The sequence below is a fragment of the Jaculus jaculus genome, chromosome 8 (genome assembly GCF_020740685.1).
Source record: "Jaculus jaculus isolate mJacJac1 chromosome 8, mJacJac1.mat.Y.cur, whole genome shotgun sequence".
NCBI classification, from domain to species: domain Eukaryota; kingdom Metazoa; phylum Chordata; class Mammalia; order Rodentia; family Dipodidae; genus Jaculus; species Jaculus jaculus.
In genome coordinates, this window is record NC_059109.1 from 19,200,099 (window position 1) to 19,224,023 (window position 23,925).

The following is a 23,925-nucleotide window of genomic DNA, read 5'->3' on the forward strand; positions in this document are numbered from 1 at the left end:
TGGTAAACACGTGGTTCGCTTACATTACAGATTGTATGAAAACCTAAATTTGAAGACCTAAGTGACAACGCTTCTCTTCAAATGTATGATGGCTTTTAGGAGATTTACAAAATTATCCAAACCTGCAACTTTTAATCTATGCTCTGTGTATCATACTTTAAGAGTGTATTGTGTGTTATATAAAAGGCATGCTGGACTTGTCCTAAATTCCTCACCATTACGATGGTTTATACGCAGGCAAACAATTGCCCAAGGCCCCTTGCCTTTTATATAAAATAAAATGCATGTGTGTGGCGGCGTTTGATATTATCCTGAAGAACATAGACCACATATAGACTGATCTTTGGAGCTAAATGGAAAAGACAAAGTTGTTCATATCCACATTCCCTGGAGAGTTTGAGGAAGAAGCTTCAGGTGGCACACGTGGCTATCTCAAAGGGAAGTCACTGAAGTCCTTCACAGGATATTAGAGGGTGACCCATTCACTCCATCCAAAAGGGGCAGGAGATACCCCCGTGTCCTGTACCCCACCCTCCACAGAGCTTGAGTCCTGTGTTTGGAGCAAGGACTCCTGTATTGACCTTCCACTGGAGAGGTCTACATAAGCTTATCTTTGAATTCACCCTTCCACCAAGGCCAACGTCCTTCCTAGAACAAACAGTTTGTACTCCTGGCAGCAAGTGTTGCCTACTGTGCTGGAGGAGCCCGGCCTCACTGACAGTGGGGAACCCGCTGGGGTGGTCAGGGCATCTTCCCTCTTCTGTTGCGTTTCTGCCTTTTCTGTTTCTACCAGCGTCTGGATGGAGAGACGTGGGGATAGCTGCCCACCTGTGACCTCCCCAACCAGGTTGGCCACAGCCAGGACTGTTCTGAAAACAGTTGTTCTGTTAGTTCTGTCCACTGCTGTTTGTCTGATGCCAAACGTGGGCACAAATTCTTCAAATGATCAGACCAGGAAAACCGGACCCATTGCTGCCCCCCAGAGAGAACAGCACAGGACTAACAGGGATGATTCCAGGTTCTTGCAGTGCCCACACCTGGGCACACATGCTGCCCCTTGCGTCCCCTCTTCCCACTGCAGACTTCTGCCTTGAGCTGATTCCTAGTTCTCTCATTTTCCCCTTAGTGTCTCCCCTCCCTTCCTCTCTTAGACTTCAGTCCCATAGCCGTAAAGATGATGTAAAGAGCAGTTGGGTTTATGACTGGTATGCGTGCACGTTGTATGACTGGGGACGGGAGTGTGCCTCAGAGTACGGGCAGACGTCAGAGGACGGCCTCAGTCGTTGCTCCTGGCCTTCCACCTTGTTGGAGGGAAGGTTTCTCATGCTTTATCACTGTGACTGTGAGGCCAGCTGGCCTGTGCGTTGTCTGCCTCTCGGTGGGCTTTTCCCCTTTCCTTGACCTGCTGACCTTCTAGGGTCATGTGATGTTCGCTCCCCACCTCCACTCCTGGATCTTTGGCTCTGGGCAATTGAACGTCTCCATTTCTGTCCCTCCCACAGAGTAACACTGGGAAGGAAAAGTTCTTCCTGCCAAAAGGTGCTGGATTTTCTTTCTTTCTTTCTTTTCTTTTTTTTCTTTTTTTGAGGTAGAGTCTAACTCTAGCCCAAGCTGACCTGGAATTCACTATCTAATCATATCAGGCTGGCCTGAAGTCACAGTGATCCTCCTACTTCTGCCTCCCTAGTGCTGGGATTAAAGGTGTGCACCACCACACCTGGCTCTTCTTTTTATATATATATTATTTATTTATTTGCAAGCAGAAAGAGAGAGAGAATGGGCACACCAGGGCCACTAGCCACTGCAATGAACTCCAGATGCATATGCCCCACGTGCATTTGGCTTACATGGGTCCTGGGGAGTCGAACCTAGGTCTTTGGCTTTGCAGGAAAATGCCTTAACCACTAAGCTATCTCTCCAGCCCTGGATTTTCTTTTGTCCCTATTAAAATATCCTTTTAAAACATTTTGTGTGTGTGTGTGTGTGTGTGTGTGTGTGTGTGTGCGTGCACGTATGCTAAGGTCTCTCACTATTGCAAATGAATACCTATATGGCTTTATGTGGCTTACTGGGAAATTGAACTCTAGCTGGCAGGCTTTGCAAGTGAGTGTCTTTCACTGCATTATTCTTTATGAAATTACACTCAGGTTTCCAACTTTCAAATATCAACAAGCTGTGGCTATGTTTGTATTTTTCTTTCTCTGAGACTACGTGATGGTCAGAGAAAACTCCACCACCACAGTCTCCTTCAAACAACAGCTACCCCCCCTTTTTTTGTACTCTTTAGTTATAGCCACATGAGCTCAAATGAAAAGTAACTATTTCATTCAGTCCTGTAAGTATTTCTCAACCTGATATTTCTTCCTTCATAGGCCAAATCCAGTGAGATTTTCACTTTCCATTACACTGTCCCACATACCACGTGACAATGACCCCCGGTACAGACAGGGTTTGTATTTGTTGTTTAGATAGAATGGATGATGAAGGAAGGAAAGAAGAAGAAAAAGAGGCATCAGAAGAGAAGAGAGACTGGCTGGAGGGAAGAAGGGATTCCCTAGAAAGGGAATGGGGAGGAGGGACAAGAGAGCGCTGAGAGGGGATTATGGTCAAAATACATTATCTACATATATAAAAATTGTCAATAAAGACAAAGCTAGAAAGATGGCTTAGTGGCTAAGATGCTTGCCTGAGAAGCCTAAGGACCCAGGTTCGATTCCCCAGTACCCATGTAAGCCCGATGCACAAGGTGGCCCATGCATCTGGAGTTCATTTGCAGTGGCTAGAGGCCTGGTGCACCTATTCTCTCTCTCTCCCCTCCCCCCCCATGTCTCAAATAATTAAATAAATATATTTAAAAAGCTAAAAATATGGAAACTAAAAGGAAGAAGAAGAAAGGCTATGGTGGCACTCTGGTAGGCTCTGTGTTCAGAGACAACCTCTCCTTGACCATTCTGGGTTATGGGTCATTTAAAGTATGAAGAATTCTAGTTAAAATCAGCCATCAATAACAGAATGCAAACATGTTCTCAATTTAGCTGGAAGGTGGGACATGAGGGAGTGATGGCCTCTTTTCCCGGGCGGGGGGGGGGGGTTGTTGTGAGAAGTCTGCAGTGTGTGGCCACATGAGTGCCAGACAGCCCTTGACACCCAGAGTCTTGCAAAGGAGAAGGTAGTTTAAAGCTTGGGGGAACACTGTCTCTGTTTTTAAATTCTAGCCTTACTACTGACTTGCATAATAGAGCTAACATTTGGAAAAATTGTTTCTCTTTTCTAAGGGCACAATCCTAATCTTCCCAGGCATGCTTTAGCTCCAGAGAGATTAGGATTTTGTTTAGAACCATCATTAAAAAAAAAAAAAAAAAAGCTGGGCTGGAGAGATAGCTTAGCGGTTAAGCACTTGCCTGTCAAGCTTAAGGACCCTGGTTCGAGGCTCGATTCCCCAGGACCCACGTTAGCCAGATGCACAAGGGGGCGCACACATCTGGAGTTCCTTTGCAGTGGCTGGAGGCCCTGGAGTGCCCATTCTCTATCTGTCTATCTGCCTCTTTCTCTCTCTGTCTGTCGCTCTCAAATAAATAAATAATAAAAAAAGCAATTCAGTATTTTACTTCTAATACTCAAAAATACCCTTTCTGATAAGATAATAGCCTTATAAGTCAAACTACTGTCTTAAGGTTTTCATTACATTTTCAGACAATTTTACCCATCATGAATCCTGTCTGGTCTACATCAGTGATGAGGTCTTGGGAGCCTCCGTGTCTCTGGATATCTGGTTTGGTAGGAGTTGAGTGACATTCCTCAACAAAGAGGCTCCCTGTGGAGGGGAGAGGACAGGGAGGAGGCTAACGGTGGTACCAACATGATTGTATACACAGTGTGTACATAACTAATAAAAAAATAGAGAACTTTTTAAAAAAAAGGCTCAGGGGTTAAGGCACTTGCCTGCAAAACCTAATGAATGAAATTCACTTCCCCAGGACTCACATAAAACCAGATGAATGACAACAAAAAAGAATCCAGTCTGGTAGCAGGGGTGATGGCTGTTTCACAGGCACAAGGACCTGTGTTTGATCCACAACACCCACACAGAGAGTCAAGAGTGACCACATATATCTGTAGCCACAGTTCTAAGGGAAGCAGAGGTAGGGAGATGCTGGAGCTCGCTAGTCAACTGGTCTAAGCAAAAAAATTAATGCAAGCTCTAGGTTCAGGGAGAGATATGGTCTCTCAGAAAATAAGGGAAAATGAGCCTTAGGGACATACCACATCTTTTCACCTTCATATATGTACACATGAGGCATGTGCATTCACCACATGTGCACACACGTGCACAACGCTATAAAAGCTACTGCTATTACACACACACACACACACACCAAAAATATAATAGAATCCTATCTGGATGATTCAGGCCACAGAATAGACAGCCCTTCTGCCACTGCACCTAGGCTTAGAGGCTGCTGTAGGCTTGATGGGCTGTTTGACATGGGGATACTGAGCAAAAGGCCCACCCTCTGGCTCAGGGCGTGTGTGGATGAAGGAGAAGAAAGAAATGGGGGAATCAGTGAACCAGAGCTGTGTTCAGCAGAACGCTCTCCTTGATGTCCATCCAGTATTAGGTGGGGGGCAAGGAGCCTGCCTGTGACTCACCTTTAGGGTCAATATCCCCCTGGTAACTCAAAAACTCAAAAAAAAAAAAAAAAAAAAAAAAAAAAAAAAAAACTCCGGGGCTGGAGAAATGGCTCAGCAGTTAAGCGCTTGCCTGTGCAGCCTAAGGACCCCGGTTCGAGGCTCGAACCCCCAGGACCCACATTAGCCAGATGCACAAGGGGGTGCACGCATCTGGAGTTCATTTGCAGTGGCTGGAGGCCCTGGCGCGCCCATTCTCTCTCTCTCTCTCTCTCTCTCTCTCTCTGCCTCTTTCTTTCTCTGTCCATTGCTCTCAAATAAATAAATAAAAATAAACAAAAAAGAAACAACAACAAAAAAAAAAGAAACTCAGGACCTGTCGGAGTTCCTAAAGCCCTCAGCTCTGCAGGTTCCAGAACTCTCCAGCCCCCTCACTCCCCCCATCAAAGCTGTCCTCCCCCTCCCTAGGCCCACTGACGTAGGAAGAAGAGCAGCGCGGGCCGAGAAACTAAGCCCTTGTCTGCAAGAGACTCCAAGTCCTCCAGAGGGACTGCTGCGATTGTTACATCAGACTAAGTTATAATCCAAAATGGGTCAAGTAAGCTGTTTTCCCACTGCTCAGGCAAAAGGAGCTTGGAAGGAAGGAAGGCATAGTAGTTAAAAACTAAGCAAGGGGGCTGGAGAGAAGGCTCAGCAGTTAAAACATTTGCCTGCAAAGCCCAATGACCCAAGTTCAATGAATTCCCCAGTACTCATGTAAAGTCAGAGGCCCTGGTGTGCCCATTCCCTCTCTCTCTCTCTCTCTCTCTCTCTCTTTCTCTCTCTCTCTCTCTTCTCTTTCTCTGCCGGGCATGGTGGTACACACCTTTAATCCCAGCACTCCAGAGGCACAGGTAGGAGGATCACTGTGAGTTGGAGGCAAGCCTGACCTTAGGTTGTGAATTCCAGGTCACCCTGGGCAAGAGTGAGACCCTACCTCAAAACTAACTAAATAAATAAAACAACTAAGTGAGGCTCACCTTCATAAAGTTGTTCGAATGATTTAAAGGACCAACTATGCATGTACTTGTACGAGCAGATATGCTTTGGGTAGGTCTGTCATGAAGGTTCCTCATCTGTTAAATGGGGATACATACTACTTCCTGTTTTGATAGTCTCCTCAAGTAGTGCGGGGAGTACCCATGTCCCTGGGGCCTTCAGAAATCCAGTGAGTGTGTTTCCTTGCGGGGGTGAGGATGACCCTGACTTGAGTCATCAAGGAAATAGAGGAGATAGGTGCGCTGCCCCAAGTCAGCTCTCAGCAACCTCGCTTCCTTCTCCACCGTGGTATGGAGCAGACACTTTCCCAGGCTGCAGAGCCAGCTCACGGGTGGGCCTTGCTTCTGATTGCCTCCCAGTGCCCATAGCAGAGCGCGACAGGCAGGTGAGAATCTACACAGACACCGGGCACACGCATCTCTCTGCTCCTGCCTTTTCAAAGCCCACCCTGGCATCTGCCCCTCTCTGTCCGGATGGCGCGGCTGGCCTCACACACCCATCAATCTCCATGCTTCTCCCAGCTGCCAGGAAAACCGGGGCTTAGCCACGCTTGTGAGAACTTGTTGGAGTCTTGGCTCCCCAGTCCCCATTCAGCCCCCATCCTCTGGTAAGACTATATTATTTTCTTAGTTCAAATGGCTGTTTCCAAGTCATTATTTCTCTACGATGAGAAAACAATATTAGGTCTTATGTAATATCAACCTCAATGGATCTGGAAGTGATCATAGAATGGGTGGATTTTTTTCCCCTCCTAAAAAAAAAAAGAGAGAGAGAAAAATAAATTTGAGATTGTTTGCATATGGCTGAGAATATTTATGAACTATTCCCCCTTTTCCTCATCACATATTTTACCCAGTGCATTTGTGTGTGTGGTACGGAATAAATCTTGATGGGAAACAGAGGCAGAGAGGGGAAGAGAGCACTTAAAGTTCTGGGTATCCATCACGGCCGAGGGGTGTTTGTCGGCATGGGTCTCAGGGTGCCCTGGGCCCCGACTGGTATGCTGCAATCAGTCTGAAGTTACTTCACCCAGCAACTCCGGGGAAGTCTTTCGAAGGGAAGATTTCCAACACAGTCACTGAAGGAGCAAACCTTTCCCGGTCAGGTTTCCTTGACCTCCCTCTTACGGGAGCTGGAGGTGACCATGAATGCCTTCACAACACAAGTGCCACCAGCCGAAAGAGACCCTTCGGTTCCTTGGCTCCCAGAGTGAGCTGGTGGGCAGAAGGAAGAAAGCTGGCAGAGACTGTCTGGATGCAGCCATTTGTTATCTGGCAATATGGCAGTGTTTTGGTGCCTGGGCAAGCGGAGGCCTGTCATGTCTGTCTGCCTGTTGTCAGCAGGGAGGGATCCCGGGGGAGTGTAAGGGACAGATGTGTGATGATACGTTACCCAAGTAAGGCACGAGGCTTCTTTGGCTTGCCGATCTTCTCCTCCCTGGATTTGATTTTAAAAGGGGGAGCTATTTAGAACCTCCTGCTCTTGGGCTGGGGTGATGTCTCAGTAGGTAAAGTACTTGTAAGCGTGGGGATTTGAGTTCGGTCCCTCCAATCCAGGTATAGTTGGTGCATTTGTAACCCCAGCGATGGGGAGTTCCTGGAGGCAGGGGGATCCTTGAACTTGCTGACCAGCCAGTCTAGCCTAACCAGTAAGCTCTAGGCCAGTGAGAGACTGTGTTCTCAAACAAGGCAGGTACTATTGGAGGGTCCATACCTAAGGTTGCCCTGAAACCTCGGCACGCATACACACGCATGTGCATCTGCACGGTGCACTCACGCATGCATTCATAAAGCAAATAACCTCACATTCTTTGGAATGTTTTGGACTCTCCTGATTGACAGTATAGGAATCACAAGGTGGCTGCTGGACTTGGTATCACAGACTCAGTGACAACCAATGACCAATCTGGGACAGGCCACTACCTTTCTCTGGGTTGGCCTCTTGTTGGCCACATGTGACTTGAGTTGGGGCTCTTCAGTTTCCTTACTGAGATGAGAAAAAGTGGCATTCAATGAAGTTAAAGAACTCACCTGCAGCCACAACAAGGTACCAGGACCTGGGGACGCAGCGTTATACTCGTGACACACGGCTTCATCTAACACTGCCAAACTTGATCCCTTCCATTCAAGAAAGAGCTCATCGGACAGACAGTGGGACGTATCCAGAGCTAGCCTTCCAAGGCCTCCATTATTCCGTTATTGGCTCACACCTACAACCCAGAGTTCATTGTCATGCCCAGCTCAGTGACTTGAGTGTGGACTTGTCTCCAAGGGGCACTTGGAATCAGGCCTTGGAATGTCTTAATTCTCTTTACACACTACTTCATATCATTCGGGTGACAGAAGTTACATTTTGATAGGTATGCTATGTGATTTTTTTTTTTCCTTTTTCCATTAGGATTTTGCCATAATCTTTTTCACTGAAAGGGGCAGAAGGATTTCAGTATGCAAACAAAGCCAGTACAAATCACCAGTGCTTTGGGGAGAGGAGAGTCATAAGTATTGTCTGGTACCCACCCTCTGCCCCTGCCCATTGAATGGTCTGGTAATCCCTTCACAGTCTAGACAATAGCGGAGGGGAATAGGAGCGCTGTTCCCAGCCCCTCTCTCGCTGCTCTCCCAAGCTGGAAACGCAAAGCAGATGCTGAAGGCCACGTTCAAGGGCCACACCAGAGAGAAGGAAGGATTGGGAAACTCTGTCCAGCCTCCAGCCTGGGTTTCAAACATTCCAAGAAGTGTTCAGCTGAATTGTTGAGCCATTGTCTCAAACAAAAAGCCTTCTATGAGAAGACAAAGGCGGGCTATGTGGGAGTGGCTAAGCAAAGGCACATCTGGGAAACCGTGAACGAACGGGAGGACAGACCTCACAGCCTGTCCCGATGACCACACCCGCTTATATGCACTGGCAAGAACATCAGGCGCGACGCCCATCATCTAGGGAACATGGAGTCTAGACAAAAGCCCCAAGGGGATGGGACCAGTGACACAGGTGCCACTGGCTAACGAGCTGGCCAGCTAGCTTTCCTGCAGCTACATGGTGCATTCAGGAGCAAAGTTTGTATGTCACTTCTGTGTAATTAAAAGGGACTGTGAAGGTTTGGGAAAATGGCTGAGTGGCTCAAGGCACTTGCTGTGCAAGCCTAACGGCCAGATTTGAATCCCCCGGAAGCCTCATAAAGCAGACAGACACAGGGCGAGCGTCTGTCATCACATGGTGCCTTCAGCAACGGGAAGTGGATTCAGCAGAATCGGGAAGCTTTTGCAGGAGCAGCCAGTGTGAAGTTCAGCTAGCGAGAGAGGGCCTGTCTTGCAGGAGGTGGAAAGCGAGGCCAGACATAGGTGAATTCTCCCAGCGCTATCTGGACTAGACTAGAAAAATCTTCCGCCGTGTCATCTCCCTTTGGATGTTCAGGCTGTGAACTGCAACCTATTGACTAGTATTTTTTACAAAATTTATTAATTAAGTTTAATTTATTTATTTGAGACTGAGAGAAAGACACAGATAGAGATAGGATGGGCACGCCATGGCCTTCAGTCACTGCAAACAAACACCGGATACATGCGCCACCTTGTGCGTCTGGCTTACGTGGGTCCTGGGGAATTGAACCTGGGTGCTGTGGCTTTGCTGGCAAAGGCCTTAACTGCTAAGCCAACTCTTCAGCCCTTATATATGCTGGAGATATAAAATTTTGGTTGTGTGTCCTCATTGCTGCATTGCTACATTTCTATATTGTATTCAGATTAAAAAGATTAGCTTAGCCGGGCGTGGTGGCGCACGCCTTTAATCCCAGCACTTGGGAGGCAGAGGTAGGAGGATCGCCATGAGTTCGAGGCCACCCTGAGACTACAGAGTTAATTCCAGGTCAGCCTGGACCAGAGTGAGACCCTACCTCGAAAAACCAAAAAAAAAACAAAAAAGATTAGCTAGAGTTGATTGTTTGGCTAGGATTTGGGTTTTGCATGTATGTGGAATACATGAGTGCATGTGTGTTTTGTATGTGGGGACTGACATGTGTGTGGGTACGGGTGGAGGCCTGAGGACAGTTTAGGGTGTTATCCTCAGGAGCGCTACACACCTCTTTTTTAAGACAGGGTCTCCAATAGAGTGATAAGGGGTCCGAAAGTCATGTGAGCTCATCCACTCTGAGATCGCTGGGACTGTATCCAGTGACAAGAGGTGACCCAACCCCCTCCTGCTTTCTATTCTAGCCCTTGAAAGAGGCCTGACGAAGGCCCTGAAGAAACTGGATGACTACCTGAACACCCCTCTGCCTGAGGAGATCGACGGCAGCACCCGTGGGGACGATGACAAGGGATCCCAGCGCAAGTTTCTGGACGGGGATGAGCTGACCTTGGCCGACTGCAACCTGCTGCCCAAACTCCATGTGGTCAAGGTGAGAGAGGCCTGTCCATGGTGCTGGCTCGGCCCCGCTCAGGCCCAGGCCACCTGTGTGTCCGGTTAAGGAGAAAGGCCCGGGCTTGGAAGTCAGATGAAGAGGTCCATCTCTACCACCCCCTGGGCGTAAAGGCTCTCTGGACTTTGGCTTTCATTTATAAAATAGGATTCTGTGTCATTTTCTTCCAGGGTGGTTGGGAAAGACATATGGTATGAAATTGCCTAAAGTGACTCAGGAGCTCAGTGAACGAGCGTAGCTGTCGTGATACAGTGTGTCAAGGCCTCTTGCCAAAGTTTTCCCACCGTATCTGACTCCTGCAGTCCAGGAGTCCCTGTGGGTCTTTGTCTATCTTTTCCACAGACTATGAGGTGGCTCCTGGGGGACACCTCTCAGCTGAAGAGGCAGAGGCTGCATGGGGCACAAGCGTGCTCCCCGGAACACCGCAGAAAAATTCCTGCTTTAGCTCAACTAAAGACAGCATTTGGATCCCTCAACTTCTCTAAACAGACACTCTTTCTATATCTTTACCTTTCTCTTTTTGGGTGTGTGTTGTATGTGCATATGTGGATTGTAAGTGTGTGTGTTCATATGTGTGAGTATGTGCATGACAAGGCAGGCAGGTGAAGGTCATTAGGACGACCTTTGTGTGGGGGGCATCCTTGATCCTCTCCTTCCGTCTCCTTTAAGACAGAGAACCTGGCTGTTCAGTGCTGTTTGCCTTTTATTTCTTTGCCAGGATCGCTGGCCCCAAACTTTTGTGGGTTCTCCTACCTCTCTTATCTTCATCTCCCTTCTTGTCCTACTTCTCCTTCTTCTTTTTGAGGTAGGGTCTCGCTGTAGCCCAGGCTGACCTGGAATTCAGTAGGTAGTTTCAGGGTGGCCTCGAACTCACGGCAATCCTCCTACTTCTGCCTCCCAGGTGGAGTGCTGGGATTAAAGGTGTGCGCCACCACGCCCACTGGGCTCACTTCTCTTCTACCTGTAGGTGTGCTGGGTTACAGATGCCTATAGAAGTACCCACCTTTTATATACGTGCTGAGGTTCTGGACTTGGGCGTCCATGCTTACCCGGCAGATGTTGTATCCACTGAGCCTCTTCCCCAGGGCTCCTACATCTTTTCCTGATGCTCATGGCCTTGGGGAACATGAAAAGTACTCCCCACTTTTACACGTCCCCATGTCTTACCATTCAGTGTGGGCAATGAGCTCAGTAACCGCAGGACTTTCTTCCTCTTCCATGAAGGTGGACCTTTGGTTCATACCCACTCGTGGGTCATTTGATTGACTCGTTTGTGTCTTGGGATCTCTACTTTCTTTGTGCTCTTCATAGGGAAGAAATTGATTGCATCATTTACCAGCAGGGAAAGTGCATACTGTTTCTCAGCTGCCTTCTTTCCTGAGCTAGGCACACGGACATTGCAGGCGTTTCTCCAATCAAAGCATGCACCAGCTTGTGGTAAAGCTGCTTAGCTGGCCATTCGTGAGTGTCCCAAAGAACTAGAAGCTGGGAGGGAATGGTGTATTAACAGGGTGGACAGATAACTGTGTTTTAACATGAAGACACTCTGGGCTCAGGGCCACACCAAGCATCAGTTATATAGCTCCATCCAAGACATGTCATTTTGAAATTATTAATTATGTCATGCCCCATAAACCCAAACGTGCTTTTATTTTCTGAAGCATAAGTCACACCATTCAGGGATGTATGATGCCTGCTCAGTCACAGTGGGTGCCAGTGATATTATGGAAAGATCAGAAGACCTAAGTTCTAATTCAACATCTGTCACCAAATAAATAGTAGCACGAATGAGGCAAAAAAAAAAATCATTTGATCTTTTTGGAATTCATTTTTCTTGTGCCTCACCAAAGAAGGTGTGGATCTCAACCCTTCTCACTTCCTTTTTTTTCCCCCTCTACTCCAACATGTATGGACAATGTACTTACGAATGCTTTGTCGAACAAAGAAAACATAGGCTCTCTCAGGCTCATGCCCCCATCCTCTGATCGCCTCAGCTCCTTCCAGCCCTAAATGACTAAATTAATCCCCTGGCCTTGGAGGAAGTTCAGTGGGTTTCTCAGCCCCGAGACACTGGGGATCAGAGGGAGGATGGCCGTGAGGGAACAAAGGCCGGGCCTGAGCTCCTGTCTCCTTGGATTTCTGCTGATCCAGCTTATCAGATCCAGGGACCTGGCAGCCCTCTGCAGAGCAGAGAGTGACGAGGAGCCAAGTCAGGCCTCCAGTTTGGCCTCGGATGCCAAAACTTAATCTGGGCTGTGGGAGCTAACTGTTTTCATATGAAATAGCAAATGCAGAACATAAGTGTGGAAAAGCTCCTGCGAGCGTCAGAGCTGCGTGTGTGCATCCTCAGCACGCCCGTGCCTGCCTTATTTTCACATCCGTCCCCATGGATGGACACTGAGCGGCCCTCACCCCCTCACCAAGAGCATCTGTGACCAGGCCTTCTGTGGCTTGCTCAGCACAAGGATCGTGTCCTCCCTGAGGCAAACAGGAAGAGATATACACATATAGAACCTTTTAAAATATTTTATGTATTTAGTTGTAAGGAGAGAGAGACAGAGAGAGAGAGAGAAAATGGGTGTGTCAGGACCTCTAGCCATTGCAAACAAACTCCAGACACGTGCGCCACTTTGTGCATCTGGTTTGATGTAGGTACTGGGGAATCGAACCTAGGTCCTTAGGCTTTACAGGCAAGTGCCTTAACTGCTGAGCTATCTCCCCAGCCCAGAGATACACCTATGAATGCAAATATAGGTTCATTAAATGCATTCCTGTTATCTTTCTGTCAATAGTTAGCCCAGAGCCCTTGCTTAGTGTGTATGAGGCCTGGGTTTAAAACCCAGCGCCAGAGCTTGTTCAGGGGGACAGGAGAGGGGAGGTGGTTGGTTCAGTGGGTAAAGTATTTGCCACACAAGCAAGCATGAGTTTCTGAGTGCTGATTTCCTATAAGCCAAGTAAAACTGCCTGGCACAGTGCTGAGCGCTTGTACCCTCAGCACTGGCGAGGCAGAGGTTGGGCATCCCTAGTGCTACTGGCTGGCTAGTGAAGTCTGATCAGGGAGCTCCAGGTTCCTTGAGAGCTCCTGTCTCCAAAACGTAAGCTGGAGATTGAGTGAGGAAGATGCCCAAAAATCCACCTCTCGTTTCCACATACACAGCAAGCACATGCATGAGCACCTGCATATACACATGTGTGTGCCCACACACATAGAGACATACATATACACTCCATTTAAAAAAATTACTTATTGTGCTGGAGAGATGGCTTAACAACTAAGGCGCTTTCCTGCGAAGCCTAAGGACCCCAGTTTGGTTCCCCAGTACCCACCTAAGCCAGATGCACAAACTGGCACATGTGTCTGGAGTTTATTTGTAATGGCTGGAGGCCCTGGCATGCCCATCCTCTCTTTCTCTCTCTCAAATGTTTATAAAAATAAGAAAGTAATATTAAAAATATATTTTATTTCTATACTTAATTGCAAGAGGAGAGAGACGAAGAGAAGAGCGATAGAGAGAACGGGCACGCCAGGGTCTCTTGTCCTTGCACACGAACTCCAGACACAGGCACCACTATGTGCATCTGGCTTTACGTGGGTACTGGGGAATCAACTGCTGGTCGGCAGGCTTTGCAGGCAAGGACCTTGACCCCTGAGCAATCTCTCCAGCTCACTCCATTTTTTTTAAAACCCACCACCACAAAATAATAAACTAGACATCAAAACTTGCAAGTAAAAGTTTTGCCTTAATGTGGGCGTATCCATGAAGATACAATTGTGAATAGTTTTTTTTTTTTTTTTTTAAGGGAAAAAAGATGCATTGAAAGCATCTTGCTATATTGCCCAGGCTGGCCTCAAACTCAATATCCCCCTGCCTCGGCCCCCTGAATATTGGGAATACAGGCTCACGCCATCATGCCCAGCTGGGCACAATGTCTTGGAGTTGATCATTTCACTTTACTGTGGATCTTTTTCGTCCAGTCTGTCAAATTCCAGCTGCTTCCCGTGGTCAAACCACCACTGCTGTGAGCCAAGACAACCTGTTCTCAATGACATGAGCTCTTGCAGTGAGTGGAGGGAGGGGTCCTAGGGGCTCTGGTGACGAGCGATGGCTTCATATCACCCAATCAGTGCTGTGGCACAGGATTCCGAGCCGGTCGCCTTGGCTTCTGGGTTCTATGCAGCTTCGTCGCCGGTCACTGCGATCTATTATATAAGAGAACTTCGTATGGAGGAGCACTGCGTCCAGAGCACTGGAGAGGAAACTCTTCCATGTGATTCCCACCTTCAGAGACAGCTGCTTCCTCCAGGGCAGGAGGAACAAAGGGAACAGTCTATTATTATTACCTATAAGTTTTGTGAAGTGTGTTTGTGTGTGTAGTATTTGTGTGTCCATGTAGTTTGTATGTCTGTATATGTATAATATTATACATGTGTATGTAGTATTTGTGTCCATGTAGTTTATATATTATATAATATGTATTATATATATATGTGTGTGTGTGTGTAGTATTTGTGTGTCCATGTAATTTTTATATATTATATAATATATAATATCATATATATGTGTGTATGTAGTATTTATGTGTCCATGTAGTTTATATATTATATAACATATAATATCTTATGTGTGTGTATAGTGGGTCTGTGTATGCATGTGTGTGTGACACTTTGTGCCCATGTAGTTATATATCATATGGTGAATAGTATTACGTGTGTGTGTGTGCATTCAGATGTGCTTGCCCAGTATGCATAAGTACAGAAGTCACAGGAAGTCCTGTATGCTCCTCCATCACTCCTCCACCTTCTTTGTGTGAGACAGGGTCTCTCACTAAACCTAGAACTAACCATTTTTCAGCTAGACTAGCTGACCAGTGAATTCCAGTGATTGTGTCTTCACCCCAGTCCTTGCTGGGGTTACAGGCATGCAGAGCCACACCGACGTTTTACATGGGCGCTGAGGGTTGAACTCAGGTCTCCATGCTTGCACAGCAAGAGCTCTTCCCCACGGAGCCATCATCTCCAAAGCCCATGAAAGCTCATTAACCAGGGGTCAAGTGGCTGTGGGTCCTATGGAGATGGTTCTTGGTCCTCTCAAGTTCAAGGGCTCTGGGACTGGGGCTGCAACTCAAGCTCCAAACAGGGCCAGAAGGTTGAGACCCAACCTCTGCAGTGGGGTCCCTGATGTGCTGGTCTTTCTGAGCAAGCACAACAAAGCTAGTTAAAGGTAGTCCTCAGCGTATGTGCAAAACAGCAAATGGGATTCAGCTGCTGTTGCAGGAAAGAACTGGAAGCTGACCACCAAAGGGGCTTCTGCCACCCTCCTCCGCCTCACAGTTGGGGGCAGCAGGCTCTTTCAAGTCCTTCGCAGAGCCTGACGGTCTTCTCTGGCAAGGCAGGAAGGCCATATTCACAGCCAGCCCCAGCCTCAGCATCAAAAAAGCAACTAGGTCCTGGCATGGTGGCACATGCCTTCAATCCCAGCACTTGGGAAGCCGAGATAGGAGGATCACACGAATCTGAGGCCAGCCTGAGACTATATAGTAAATTCCAGATCAGCCTGGGCTAGAGAAAGACCCTAATTCAAAAAAAAAAAAAAAGAAAAAAAAAGAAAAGAAAAGAAAGAAAGAAAGAAAGAAAGAGAGAGAAGGAAAGAAACTACGCTGCTGGGATGAAATGATATGAGAAGGACTCAATACCCAATAGAAGAAACACACACACACACACACACACACACACACACACACACACACAAATTCATTAACATGAAGAAGCACAGGGCCACCCACAAAGCGTGAGATCTACAGGACACCTGGGTAGTCTAAGCTCACCCATCCTTTCCCCCAGGGGAGAGGCTGATGCAGTAATTTCTAGGATCCCTAAATGATTATAAGGAACCTGGAGCAGAAACTGACCTGTAATCTAATTCTCTCTGGAATCTGAATGAGTTCGAGAGCACAGCAAAGCCTGGTTGTCAGGTGTGCTTGGGGCCTTGATACTTTTTACCCCCCCCCCCGACATAAATAATGAGATTTTGGGGTGTGACCAGATTTCAGCCTTCCTTCCCTCTGAGTTGGAGCAGAGAAAACAAGACCAAATCAGAGGGACTTTGAACCTGAGGCAAGTTCTCAGGTCTCTCAGGATGTCAGAGCAGCACCAAGGTTTTGTTCTCCGAGGCCCTGGCACTGGAGGGGGCATTCAAGTTGATCTGTTTCTTCATCATTTGCATAGGACAGAGGGGCGCAGTGGAAGGAATTATGGACAGTAAAGCAGGAACCACAGTCAATATTCCTGATTGCTCAACAGATCCTGGTTTAAGAAATGTCTTGTACAATGCGACATGAACCACTGAGTATCTTCTGCCTTCAGTTTGTACAGTGCTAAGGAGCTTCCGTCTCTTAATTTTTTTTAAAAAAAAATATTTATTTATTTAAGAGAGAGAGAGAGAGAGAGAGAGAGAGAGAGAGAGAGAGAGATAAAGAGGCAGGTAGAAAGAATGGGCAAGCCAGGGCCTCCAGCCACTGCAAACAAACTCCAGACATGTGCACCACCTTGTGCATCTGGCTAAAATGGGTCCTGGGGAATCAAACTTGGGTCCTTAAACTTCATATGCAAGGGCCTTAACTGCTAAGCCATCTCTCCAACCCAATATTCTATTCTTTCTGTTGATACAAACATTACTTCTCCAGAAAGCCCTAGCCTACATCCCATGAGTGCAGGCTATTAGGAACAGACTGGACACTTCTATATGCCCATTCCACACCATAACCTGAACCTACATATAGAGGCTAACTTGATGTTTTGGGGTTTGCTCCCCTACAAATAAGGATATTTACTTAAAACAAAGTAGACCTAGGGCTCAAAAAATGCACAAATAAAATTTGAGCAAGGCCCGGTGGCACACACCTGTAATCCTAAAATTAGAATCTACCTTGGGCTGGAGAGATGGCTTAGCAGTTAAGCACTTGCCTGTGAAGCCTAAGGACCCCGGTTTGAGGCTCGGTTCCCCAGGTCCCACGTTAGCCAGAAGCACAAGGGGGCGCACGCGTCTGGAGTTCGTTTGCAGTGGCTGGAGGCCCTGGCACGCCCATTCTCTCTCTCTCCTTCTCCCTCTATCTGTCTTTCTCTCTGTCGCTCTCAAATAAATTAAAAAAAAAATTTCTTTTAAAAATAGAATCTACCTTGGCAGGCAGAGGCAGGAAGATGAGAAATTCACAGTCATCCTTGGCTATGTAGTGAGTAGTGAGTTCAAGGACAGCCTGGGCTACCTGATCACTGGTAATATATTGATATATACTACAGTCACTATGTATATTTCTCCAAATGCATTTATACTACATACCAAATATGTTTATCTTACAATGTTTTCCCAAACACTCGAGTTTCCTTGACAACACCACTCCTAGTGACTGTCTGCTATATCATCATATTTCTTCAGTTATTCTTTTTACGTGTGTGTAAGGGTGTGTGCTCATGTGTGTGTGGATGAGTTCATGTGCACATGGGCGTGTGTGCCTGTCGAAGCCTCAGGAAAAACCTCTGGTGTCATTCCTCAGAGACGCCACTCACCTCTTTTGGAGACAGGGTCTCTCATGGGTTTGGAACTCTTCAATTAGACCAGTGAGTCCCAGTGATCTTCCTGTCTCTGCCTCCCCACTGCTGGGATTATAGGCATGTACCACTCCACCCAGCAATTTTATGCAATTTCTAGGGATGGATGTCAGCTCCTTACACTTGCAAGGCAAATGCTTTTCTGACTCAACTATCTTCTCAGCCCCTACCACTGCATTTACATACAATAAAATACCATTCAAGGGTTGCTGTACACTGGTGTCATTAACCATATGTTGTGTTATGTTGAATAGCCATGCTCTCCTGATTACTTAGCAAAATCTTTGCATATACATCATTGATTATTTCCTAAAAAAAAAAAAAAAAGTCCCTAGAGGGGGACCCACCAGATCAAAGGGGAAACTATTTTTACTTAAGAAATATAAGATCAAGGCTGGAGACATGGGTCAGTGGTTAAGGCACTTGCCCGCAAAACCCAAGGACTCAGGTTTGATTCCCTCATACCTACATAAAGCTAGATGCACAAGGTGGTGCATGTGTCTGGAGTTCTTTCATTTGTAGTGGCTAGATGCCCTGGCGTGCCCCTTCTCATTCTCCCTCTCTTACTCTCTCTCCCTCTCTCTCTCTCTCTGCCTCTTTCTCTCAAATTAAACAAATAAAATATTTTTCTAAATATTTTATTTTTATTTATTTATTTGAGAGAGGGAAAGAGGGAAAGAGAGAGAATGAGCGTGCCAGGGCTTCCAGCCACTGCAAACAGACACCAGATGCATGCGCCACCTTGTGTAGCTGGCTTACGTGGGTACTGGGGAATTGAACCGAGGTCCTGTGGCTTTGCAGGCTAGCGCCTTAACTGTTAAGCCATCTCCCCAGCCTTAAAATATTTTTTTAAATAAAGAAAAGTAGGATCAAATAAAGCAGGCCATTACACATGGCAAAGGTTCACTGACTGCCCCACGGCCGTCACCACAGACATGCAGGTGTTCTGATGTGCAAAGCCACCCACAGACTTGTGCCCCAAACACCTCTGAATCCTTTATTTCCTGCCTTGACGCCACCTCTGTCTTGTCCTCTCTGCTTAGATTGTGGCCAAGAAGTACCGTAATTATGACCTCCCAGCTGAGATGACGGGCCTCTGGAGGTATCTCAAGAACGCCTATGCCCGGGACGAATTCACCAACACCTGTGCGGCCGACAGCGAGATCGAGCTGGCCTACGCCGACGTTGCCCGGCGCCTCAGCCGGTCCTGAGCTGCCTGCCCCTGCTTCAGAACTCCACTGCTCCCAAAGGCGTCTGATTCGACAGACTCCTCCTCCTCCTCATCGCCTTGGGGAAATGTTGTTATTGTTATTATTATTATTATTATTTTAATTAGGCCATATTGTGCTGGCACTTTCTCCCTCCTCCCCCCAACACCAGCCTGCTACTTCTGAAGACCAGCAAGCAGAAGGACGACCCCTCCAACCTCCTGGCCTGACCTGGGGTTTGGGGTCAGTTTGGACAACACACATATGGGATTGTCCCTGGTCTCTTCTGCCAATATCAAAATGCCTTCTCAGACGCGTTAGCCACATGCAACACCACCTCCTCCTTCTGCCTCTCATTTGTCAGCAAGTGCAAGGCCAAGGACACTTGTCGCTTCTTTATTATTCAAGAGAAATCCACACCTTGATCGTGGAAACAGTTAGCTATATAGCTTTGGGCATCTAGCAGAGTGCCTCACTCCCCTCTCTCCTCCTGAGAGTCCTGTCCTTGGCACAGTGGGCGAGACTGTCATGTCCCATCAGACACATCCGCAAGGCACTGCCCGACATTGCCAGGCTGGGAGTGGTGCGGGCCAGATGTGAACTGCGGGTGTTGACTCCAGTTCTCCTGCTGCCCTCCGTCCCCTCCCCCGCAGCCTTGCCAGGAAGGCCATTGACATGCAATTCCAAACTGAGGGGGCGCTGGGATGGGGAGAGTTAGGGCAGCAGTGTTGATGCCAAAAGGCTCACCAGGGTCTCCAGCCATGGGGGTCACTGACTTAGGAGTGCTTTTTCTCTGGAGTTCACGTGCGTGGGTGTGACTGCGTTCCACATTGAATGCTAGGAGCAAGAGCTAGGAAGGGGAGTGTTGTGTGGAGTGTCTCATGTTGCCCTGGGAACTTTTAGAGTGGTCTCAGACTGGTGATGTGGAGTCACCATCCACCTGATGGCAAAAACCCAAGAATCGGCCAAAAAATGTCTTTCCCGTCTCTCACCCCCTGTGCATGTGGGCGGCAGCCAAGCATGCTTAGGAAGCCACTACCGGCTGGTTAAACCCAGCCTCTGCCGGGAGAGAGATGGGTTTAGGAAGAAGTGGTGTGATGATCAATCACGGGATACCTTAGGAAGAAAGTCCATGGGCCTTTCTGACTGGGAAGCCATGTGGTTGGGACTTAAAAACAAATACTTGGGTTCATTTTCTAACTGTTAGACTTAACTACCAGATTAAAAAAAAAAAAAAAAAAAAAACTATCATTTTTGTCTTTTAGCTAGTATTTCTCTCCTGAGTCATTCTCCTTAAGTTTCATATGCACAGCCTGAGCATGGGGACCTGACTGGAAGTAACTGTGACAAGTGAGTTAATCATCTGCTGTCCCTCTGCCCGTGAGCCAGCGAGCAAGTGAGGGCCCTGGAGGAATTCCACCCACGGGGCTTCTCCTTGGACAATGCTGCCTTCTCTGTCTCTGGTCCCTGCTGGTGTAGGGCTGGTCTCCCAAGATCCAGGGGTGGGAAAGCCCCTGAACTGGGCGCATGGCTTGTGAGGAAGGGACTGAATAGGGCCTTTCCATAGAAACATTAACACACACTAACAGAAACTATCAGTGGACATCAGGCCTCCAGGGATCTCCAAAGACAATAAATTGAGCACTGATTGGCAAAAGAGAGTTTTCTCCAGCCCTTTGAGGAAGAGGTTAAGGAGGTAAAATGAGTCGATTCATTTCCACCACTGAAGGAACCTTTCCACAGGCTATCTGTAGACTGTCCCTGGAGATGTTTAAAATGTACTACTGGTAAGGAAGCAGTCATTTTAACTGAAGGGACTACCTCCCACAAACCAGCCTCCTGGGGCATGAGAGCTTCCAGAATGATCTGGAAGACCTTTTAATGTGCAGGAAATGGTGGTGTTCTCAGAAACCTTCCCTAACTTAAAAGCAGGCAAGGTGCCCCCCCCCCCCGCAGCAAGCTCACTGGGCTGTGCCCCAGAGGTGTGTGAACCCCTTTCTGAAGCCCACCCAAGGACTCCAGGGAGGCAGCGGCACATTCAGGGCCCTTGATGTGGTGTGCAGAATTCTAGAATTGGCGAGTCGTTCCAAACCAATAGGCCAAACCAATTCAATATTGTTACTTCTAGATGGCAGGTTAGTTTAACATAAAGAACAACATTTAGGCACTATGGGAGGTGTGGTGTGTGATCAATTTTAACCACTTTAAAAAAGGGCAAGAGTCAGCCGGGCGTGGTGGCACATGCCTTTAATCCCAGCACTCAGGAGGCAGAGGTAGGAGGATCGCCATGAGTTCGAGACTACATAGTGAATTCCAAGCTAGCATGAGCTAGAGTGAGATTCTATCTTGAGAAAAAAGCAAAACAAAAAAAAAGGGCAAGAGCCATAGAAGGAAGGCTCTTCTGTGTACTTAATTCAGAAATAACTTTTCATTTCAGCAGCTAATGATCATTTAAAGTAACTGACCGTTGACTTGGAGTTATAATGTCTTGTGACAGATTTATCATAGTATGTAAAACTAACAATAATATGACTAATAGCACCTTCTACTGTTTTTCCCCTAGAGGACATCTTTTTTTTTTTTTTTCTCCACATGCTTCAAGCCTCTCTGGGCTTTGACCTTAACCTTGTCATAGACACAGCTCACCATCTGTCAGCCACAGCGTGTGGAAGGTGCTTGGGAGTGTTGAAGGGTTTGCAGTGTGGCCCCTGTCCTCCGAACCCTTTGCATAAGAGGCAGTCATTTTAATTGGTCTGGAAAGACTCTTGGTCCCCGAATTCAATGGCATAGAGAGGAAAGCGGTTCAGTTGAGATCCTGATGCTTGTTGGATAGGCGGAAGGCATGGCAGAAAGCTAGCGCCTTACTCGGAATCGCGGAGATGAACGTGTCCACCTATGTAAGGCATCCTACCCCTTAGGTTGGCCCTGAGATAAGCAATGGGTATGATTTTAATAACTATACAATCAGCTAGAAAGTAAAACCTTGGACGTAATCCCTCCTTGTGCTGACAAGGAAGCCAAATGTCTGATGAATTCGGAATCAGTGACTTGAGTATAACTTTCTTAATTTAAATAAGAGGGCTAGGTAGCTGACCTGGCGCCAAAAAATTAGTTGTAAGGTAAGAAACATAGTCAATCAGTTTGATTTGGCCACACGATCCCAAACTACTTCCAGCTTTCCAGGAGATGGTATCTTGGCATTCCCCTGTAGTCTGGTGGGGCCAGACAGGATCTTGATTTTGTCATCAAAAACAGGCCATTTCACAAACGGGGTCTGGACCATGTTCCTGGCACCTGTTAAATGAAGCCACAGCAGCCCTTCGCAGTGCCCGTGCGTGGGAGGTGGTCACTGTGCAGACAGACAAAACTAAGTGTCTTTCTATCTTATCACAAATGGAGCATGTCTGGAGCAGACAGACCATCTCAGAATCCCAGGGATCGGGAGGCCTAGGCAAATCGTGTAACAAAGAAGGCAGAGACAGGTGTGGGTATGTCTCATAAGCATTCACGATTATGGTGGCAGTCTCTTCCCAGAAATCAAATTGTTCCAGAAGCAGCAGGGGCTCCGTCCACTTCCCCCCTGCCCCTGAGCCAGGAGTTGGCTCAACTGCAGACCATCAAGATGCTTGTGTGACCTTCCTTGGAAAGAGGACACATTATCTCGTGGTTAAAACTAACTCCAAGGATGCTCAAGGATCGCTTTTGATATGTATGTGTGATATCACATATATGTTATATACGTACATAACTTGACATTAGGAAGAATCTTAGGGAAACATTAGAGAAAGAAGCGTGCGCATGAGACACAGGTCTGCAGCAGGAGAATATGAGAGATCATCCCATTTCCCCCAAAGCCCCTTCTCCACACAGGCCGGTGGCCTGGTCTCCTACCCTCTGCTGTTTCAATCAACAGGGCTCTTATGTGAATGCACGCTCTTCTCATCACCAGTCATCAATAGTCCTCTCCCAGCCTAGTTTCACGATATCTCCATCTCATTATTGGGTATGATTCAAACTGCACATAATTTTATATAATGTCGTTTAAGAAACTAGATCCATTCCTCCTCTCACACTACCAAAACCAAATAAACTCTTGCCTCAAAATAAGATTTAGGCTGACCTGTGCTTTCTATAAAAGGAACACAACTTTAAGGACACAGCCCTCTAAGGTATTTTTGTGTGTAGCCAGTGATTTCACAATATTGACTCAGCATATGTTTAAAATCTAAACGATCTAGCCGATGTTTGAACGTGTCTTCTTTTTCTGGCCATGTGATTGTTCCATTTAATAAGCTGTGGAGTTAACTAATTCAGCAAGAGATGCCTCCCTTTTATACAAGACAGGCATTTCATTTTACAAAGACACTCCAAGATGATGTCACCTGATTTCCGTGAGACCTCTAACTGTGGTGAAACACCGCAAGCCTTGCTTTCAAGCCTTAATAAATGTAAAATGCCTTTTCATGCACATGTTGAAGAGTGTTTTATTCATGATATTAAGCCAGTTTTAAATCTATTTCCTTGATTGCTATTTGCTGATTTGAATAAAGTTGTTTTATTTTTCAAATATTACAAAAGGGATCATCAGACTTATTTCGCATGGGGATTTCCTGCCTGGTTTTAAATGATGAGTATGAAATCACTCTTATTTTCAAGTAAAAGTTATTTTAACTTCCAACAAAAAGAAACAGGATTGTTTCCTTAAAAACAGAAAAACAAATATAAAGAGAGTGTGGGGTTGTTGTTCAGTGACAAAATCCCTGCTCCGCGTGCAGCAAGATCTTTAGCACTGAAAAGGAAGGAAGAAGAGAAGCAAGAGGGAGGAAGAGAGATAAGTGGAGAAAGAAGAAGGAAGGGAAGGGAAGAAGGAAGAGAGGAATAGGAATTAAGGAATGGGAAAAAGAAAATGAAATGGCTTGTTATGCAGCCATCTCAACACAGTTTTCTCTTAAGAAGGCTAATTCTTTTATTATTATTATTATTATTATTTGTTTGTTTTGAGGTAGGATCTCTCTCTAGCCCAGGCTGAC

The 23,925-nt window shown here is 46.8% G+C and overlaps 1 protein-coding gene across 2 annotated transcripts in view; it reads left to right on the forward strand.

The window, feature by feature from the left end:
* Positions 1-23,363, forward strand: part of Clic5 (chloride intracellular channel 5) — a 184,691-nt gene extending 161,328 nt beyond the window's left edge. For both annotated transcript variants that reach the window (XM_004653044.2, XM_004653045.2), the window contains exons 5-6: positions 9,876-10,060; positions 18,731-23,363. In XM_004653044.2, the coding sequence (XP_004653101.2) occupies positions 9,876-10,060; positions 18,731-18,898 (353 nt within the window). In that variant the 3' untranslated portion in view covers positions 18,899-23,363. The remainder of the gene's footprint in view (positions 1-9,875; positions 10,061-18,730) is intronic.
* The last annotated feature ends 562 nt before the right edge of the window (positions 23,364-23,925 follow it).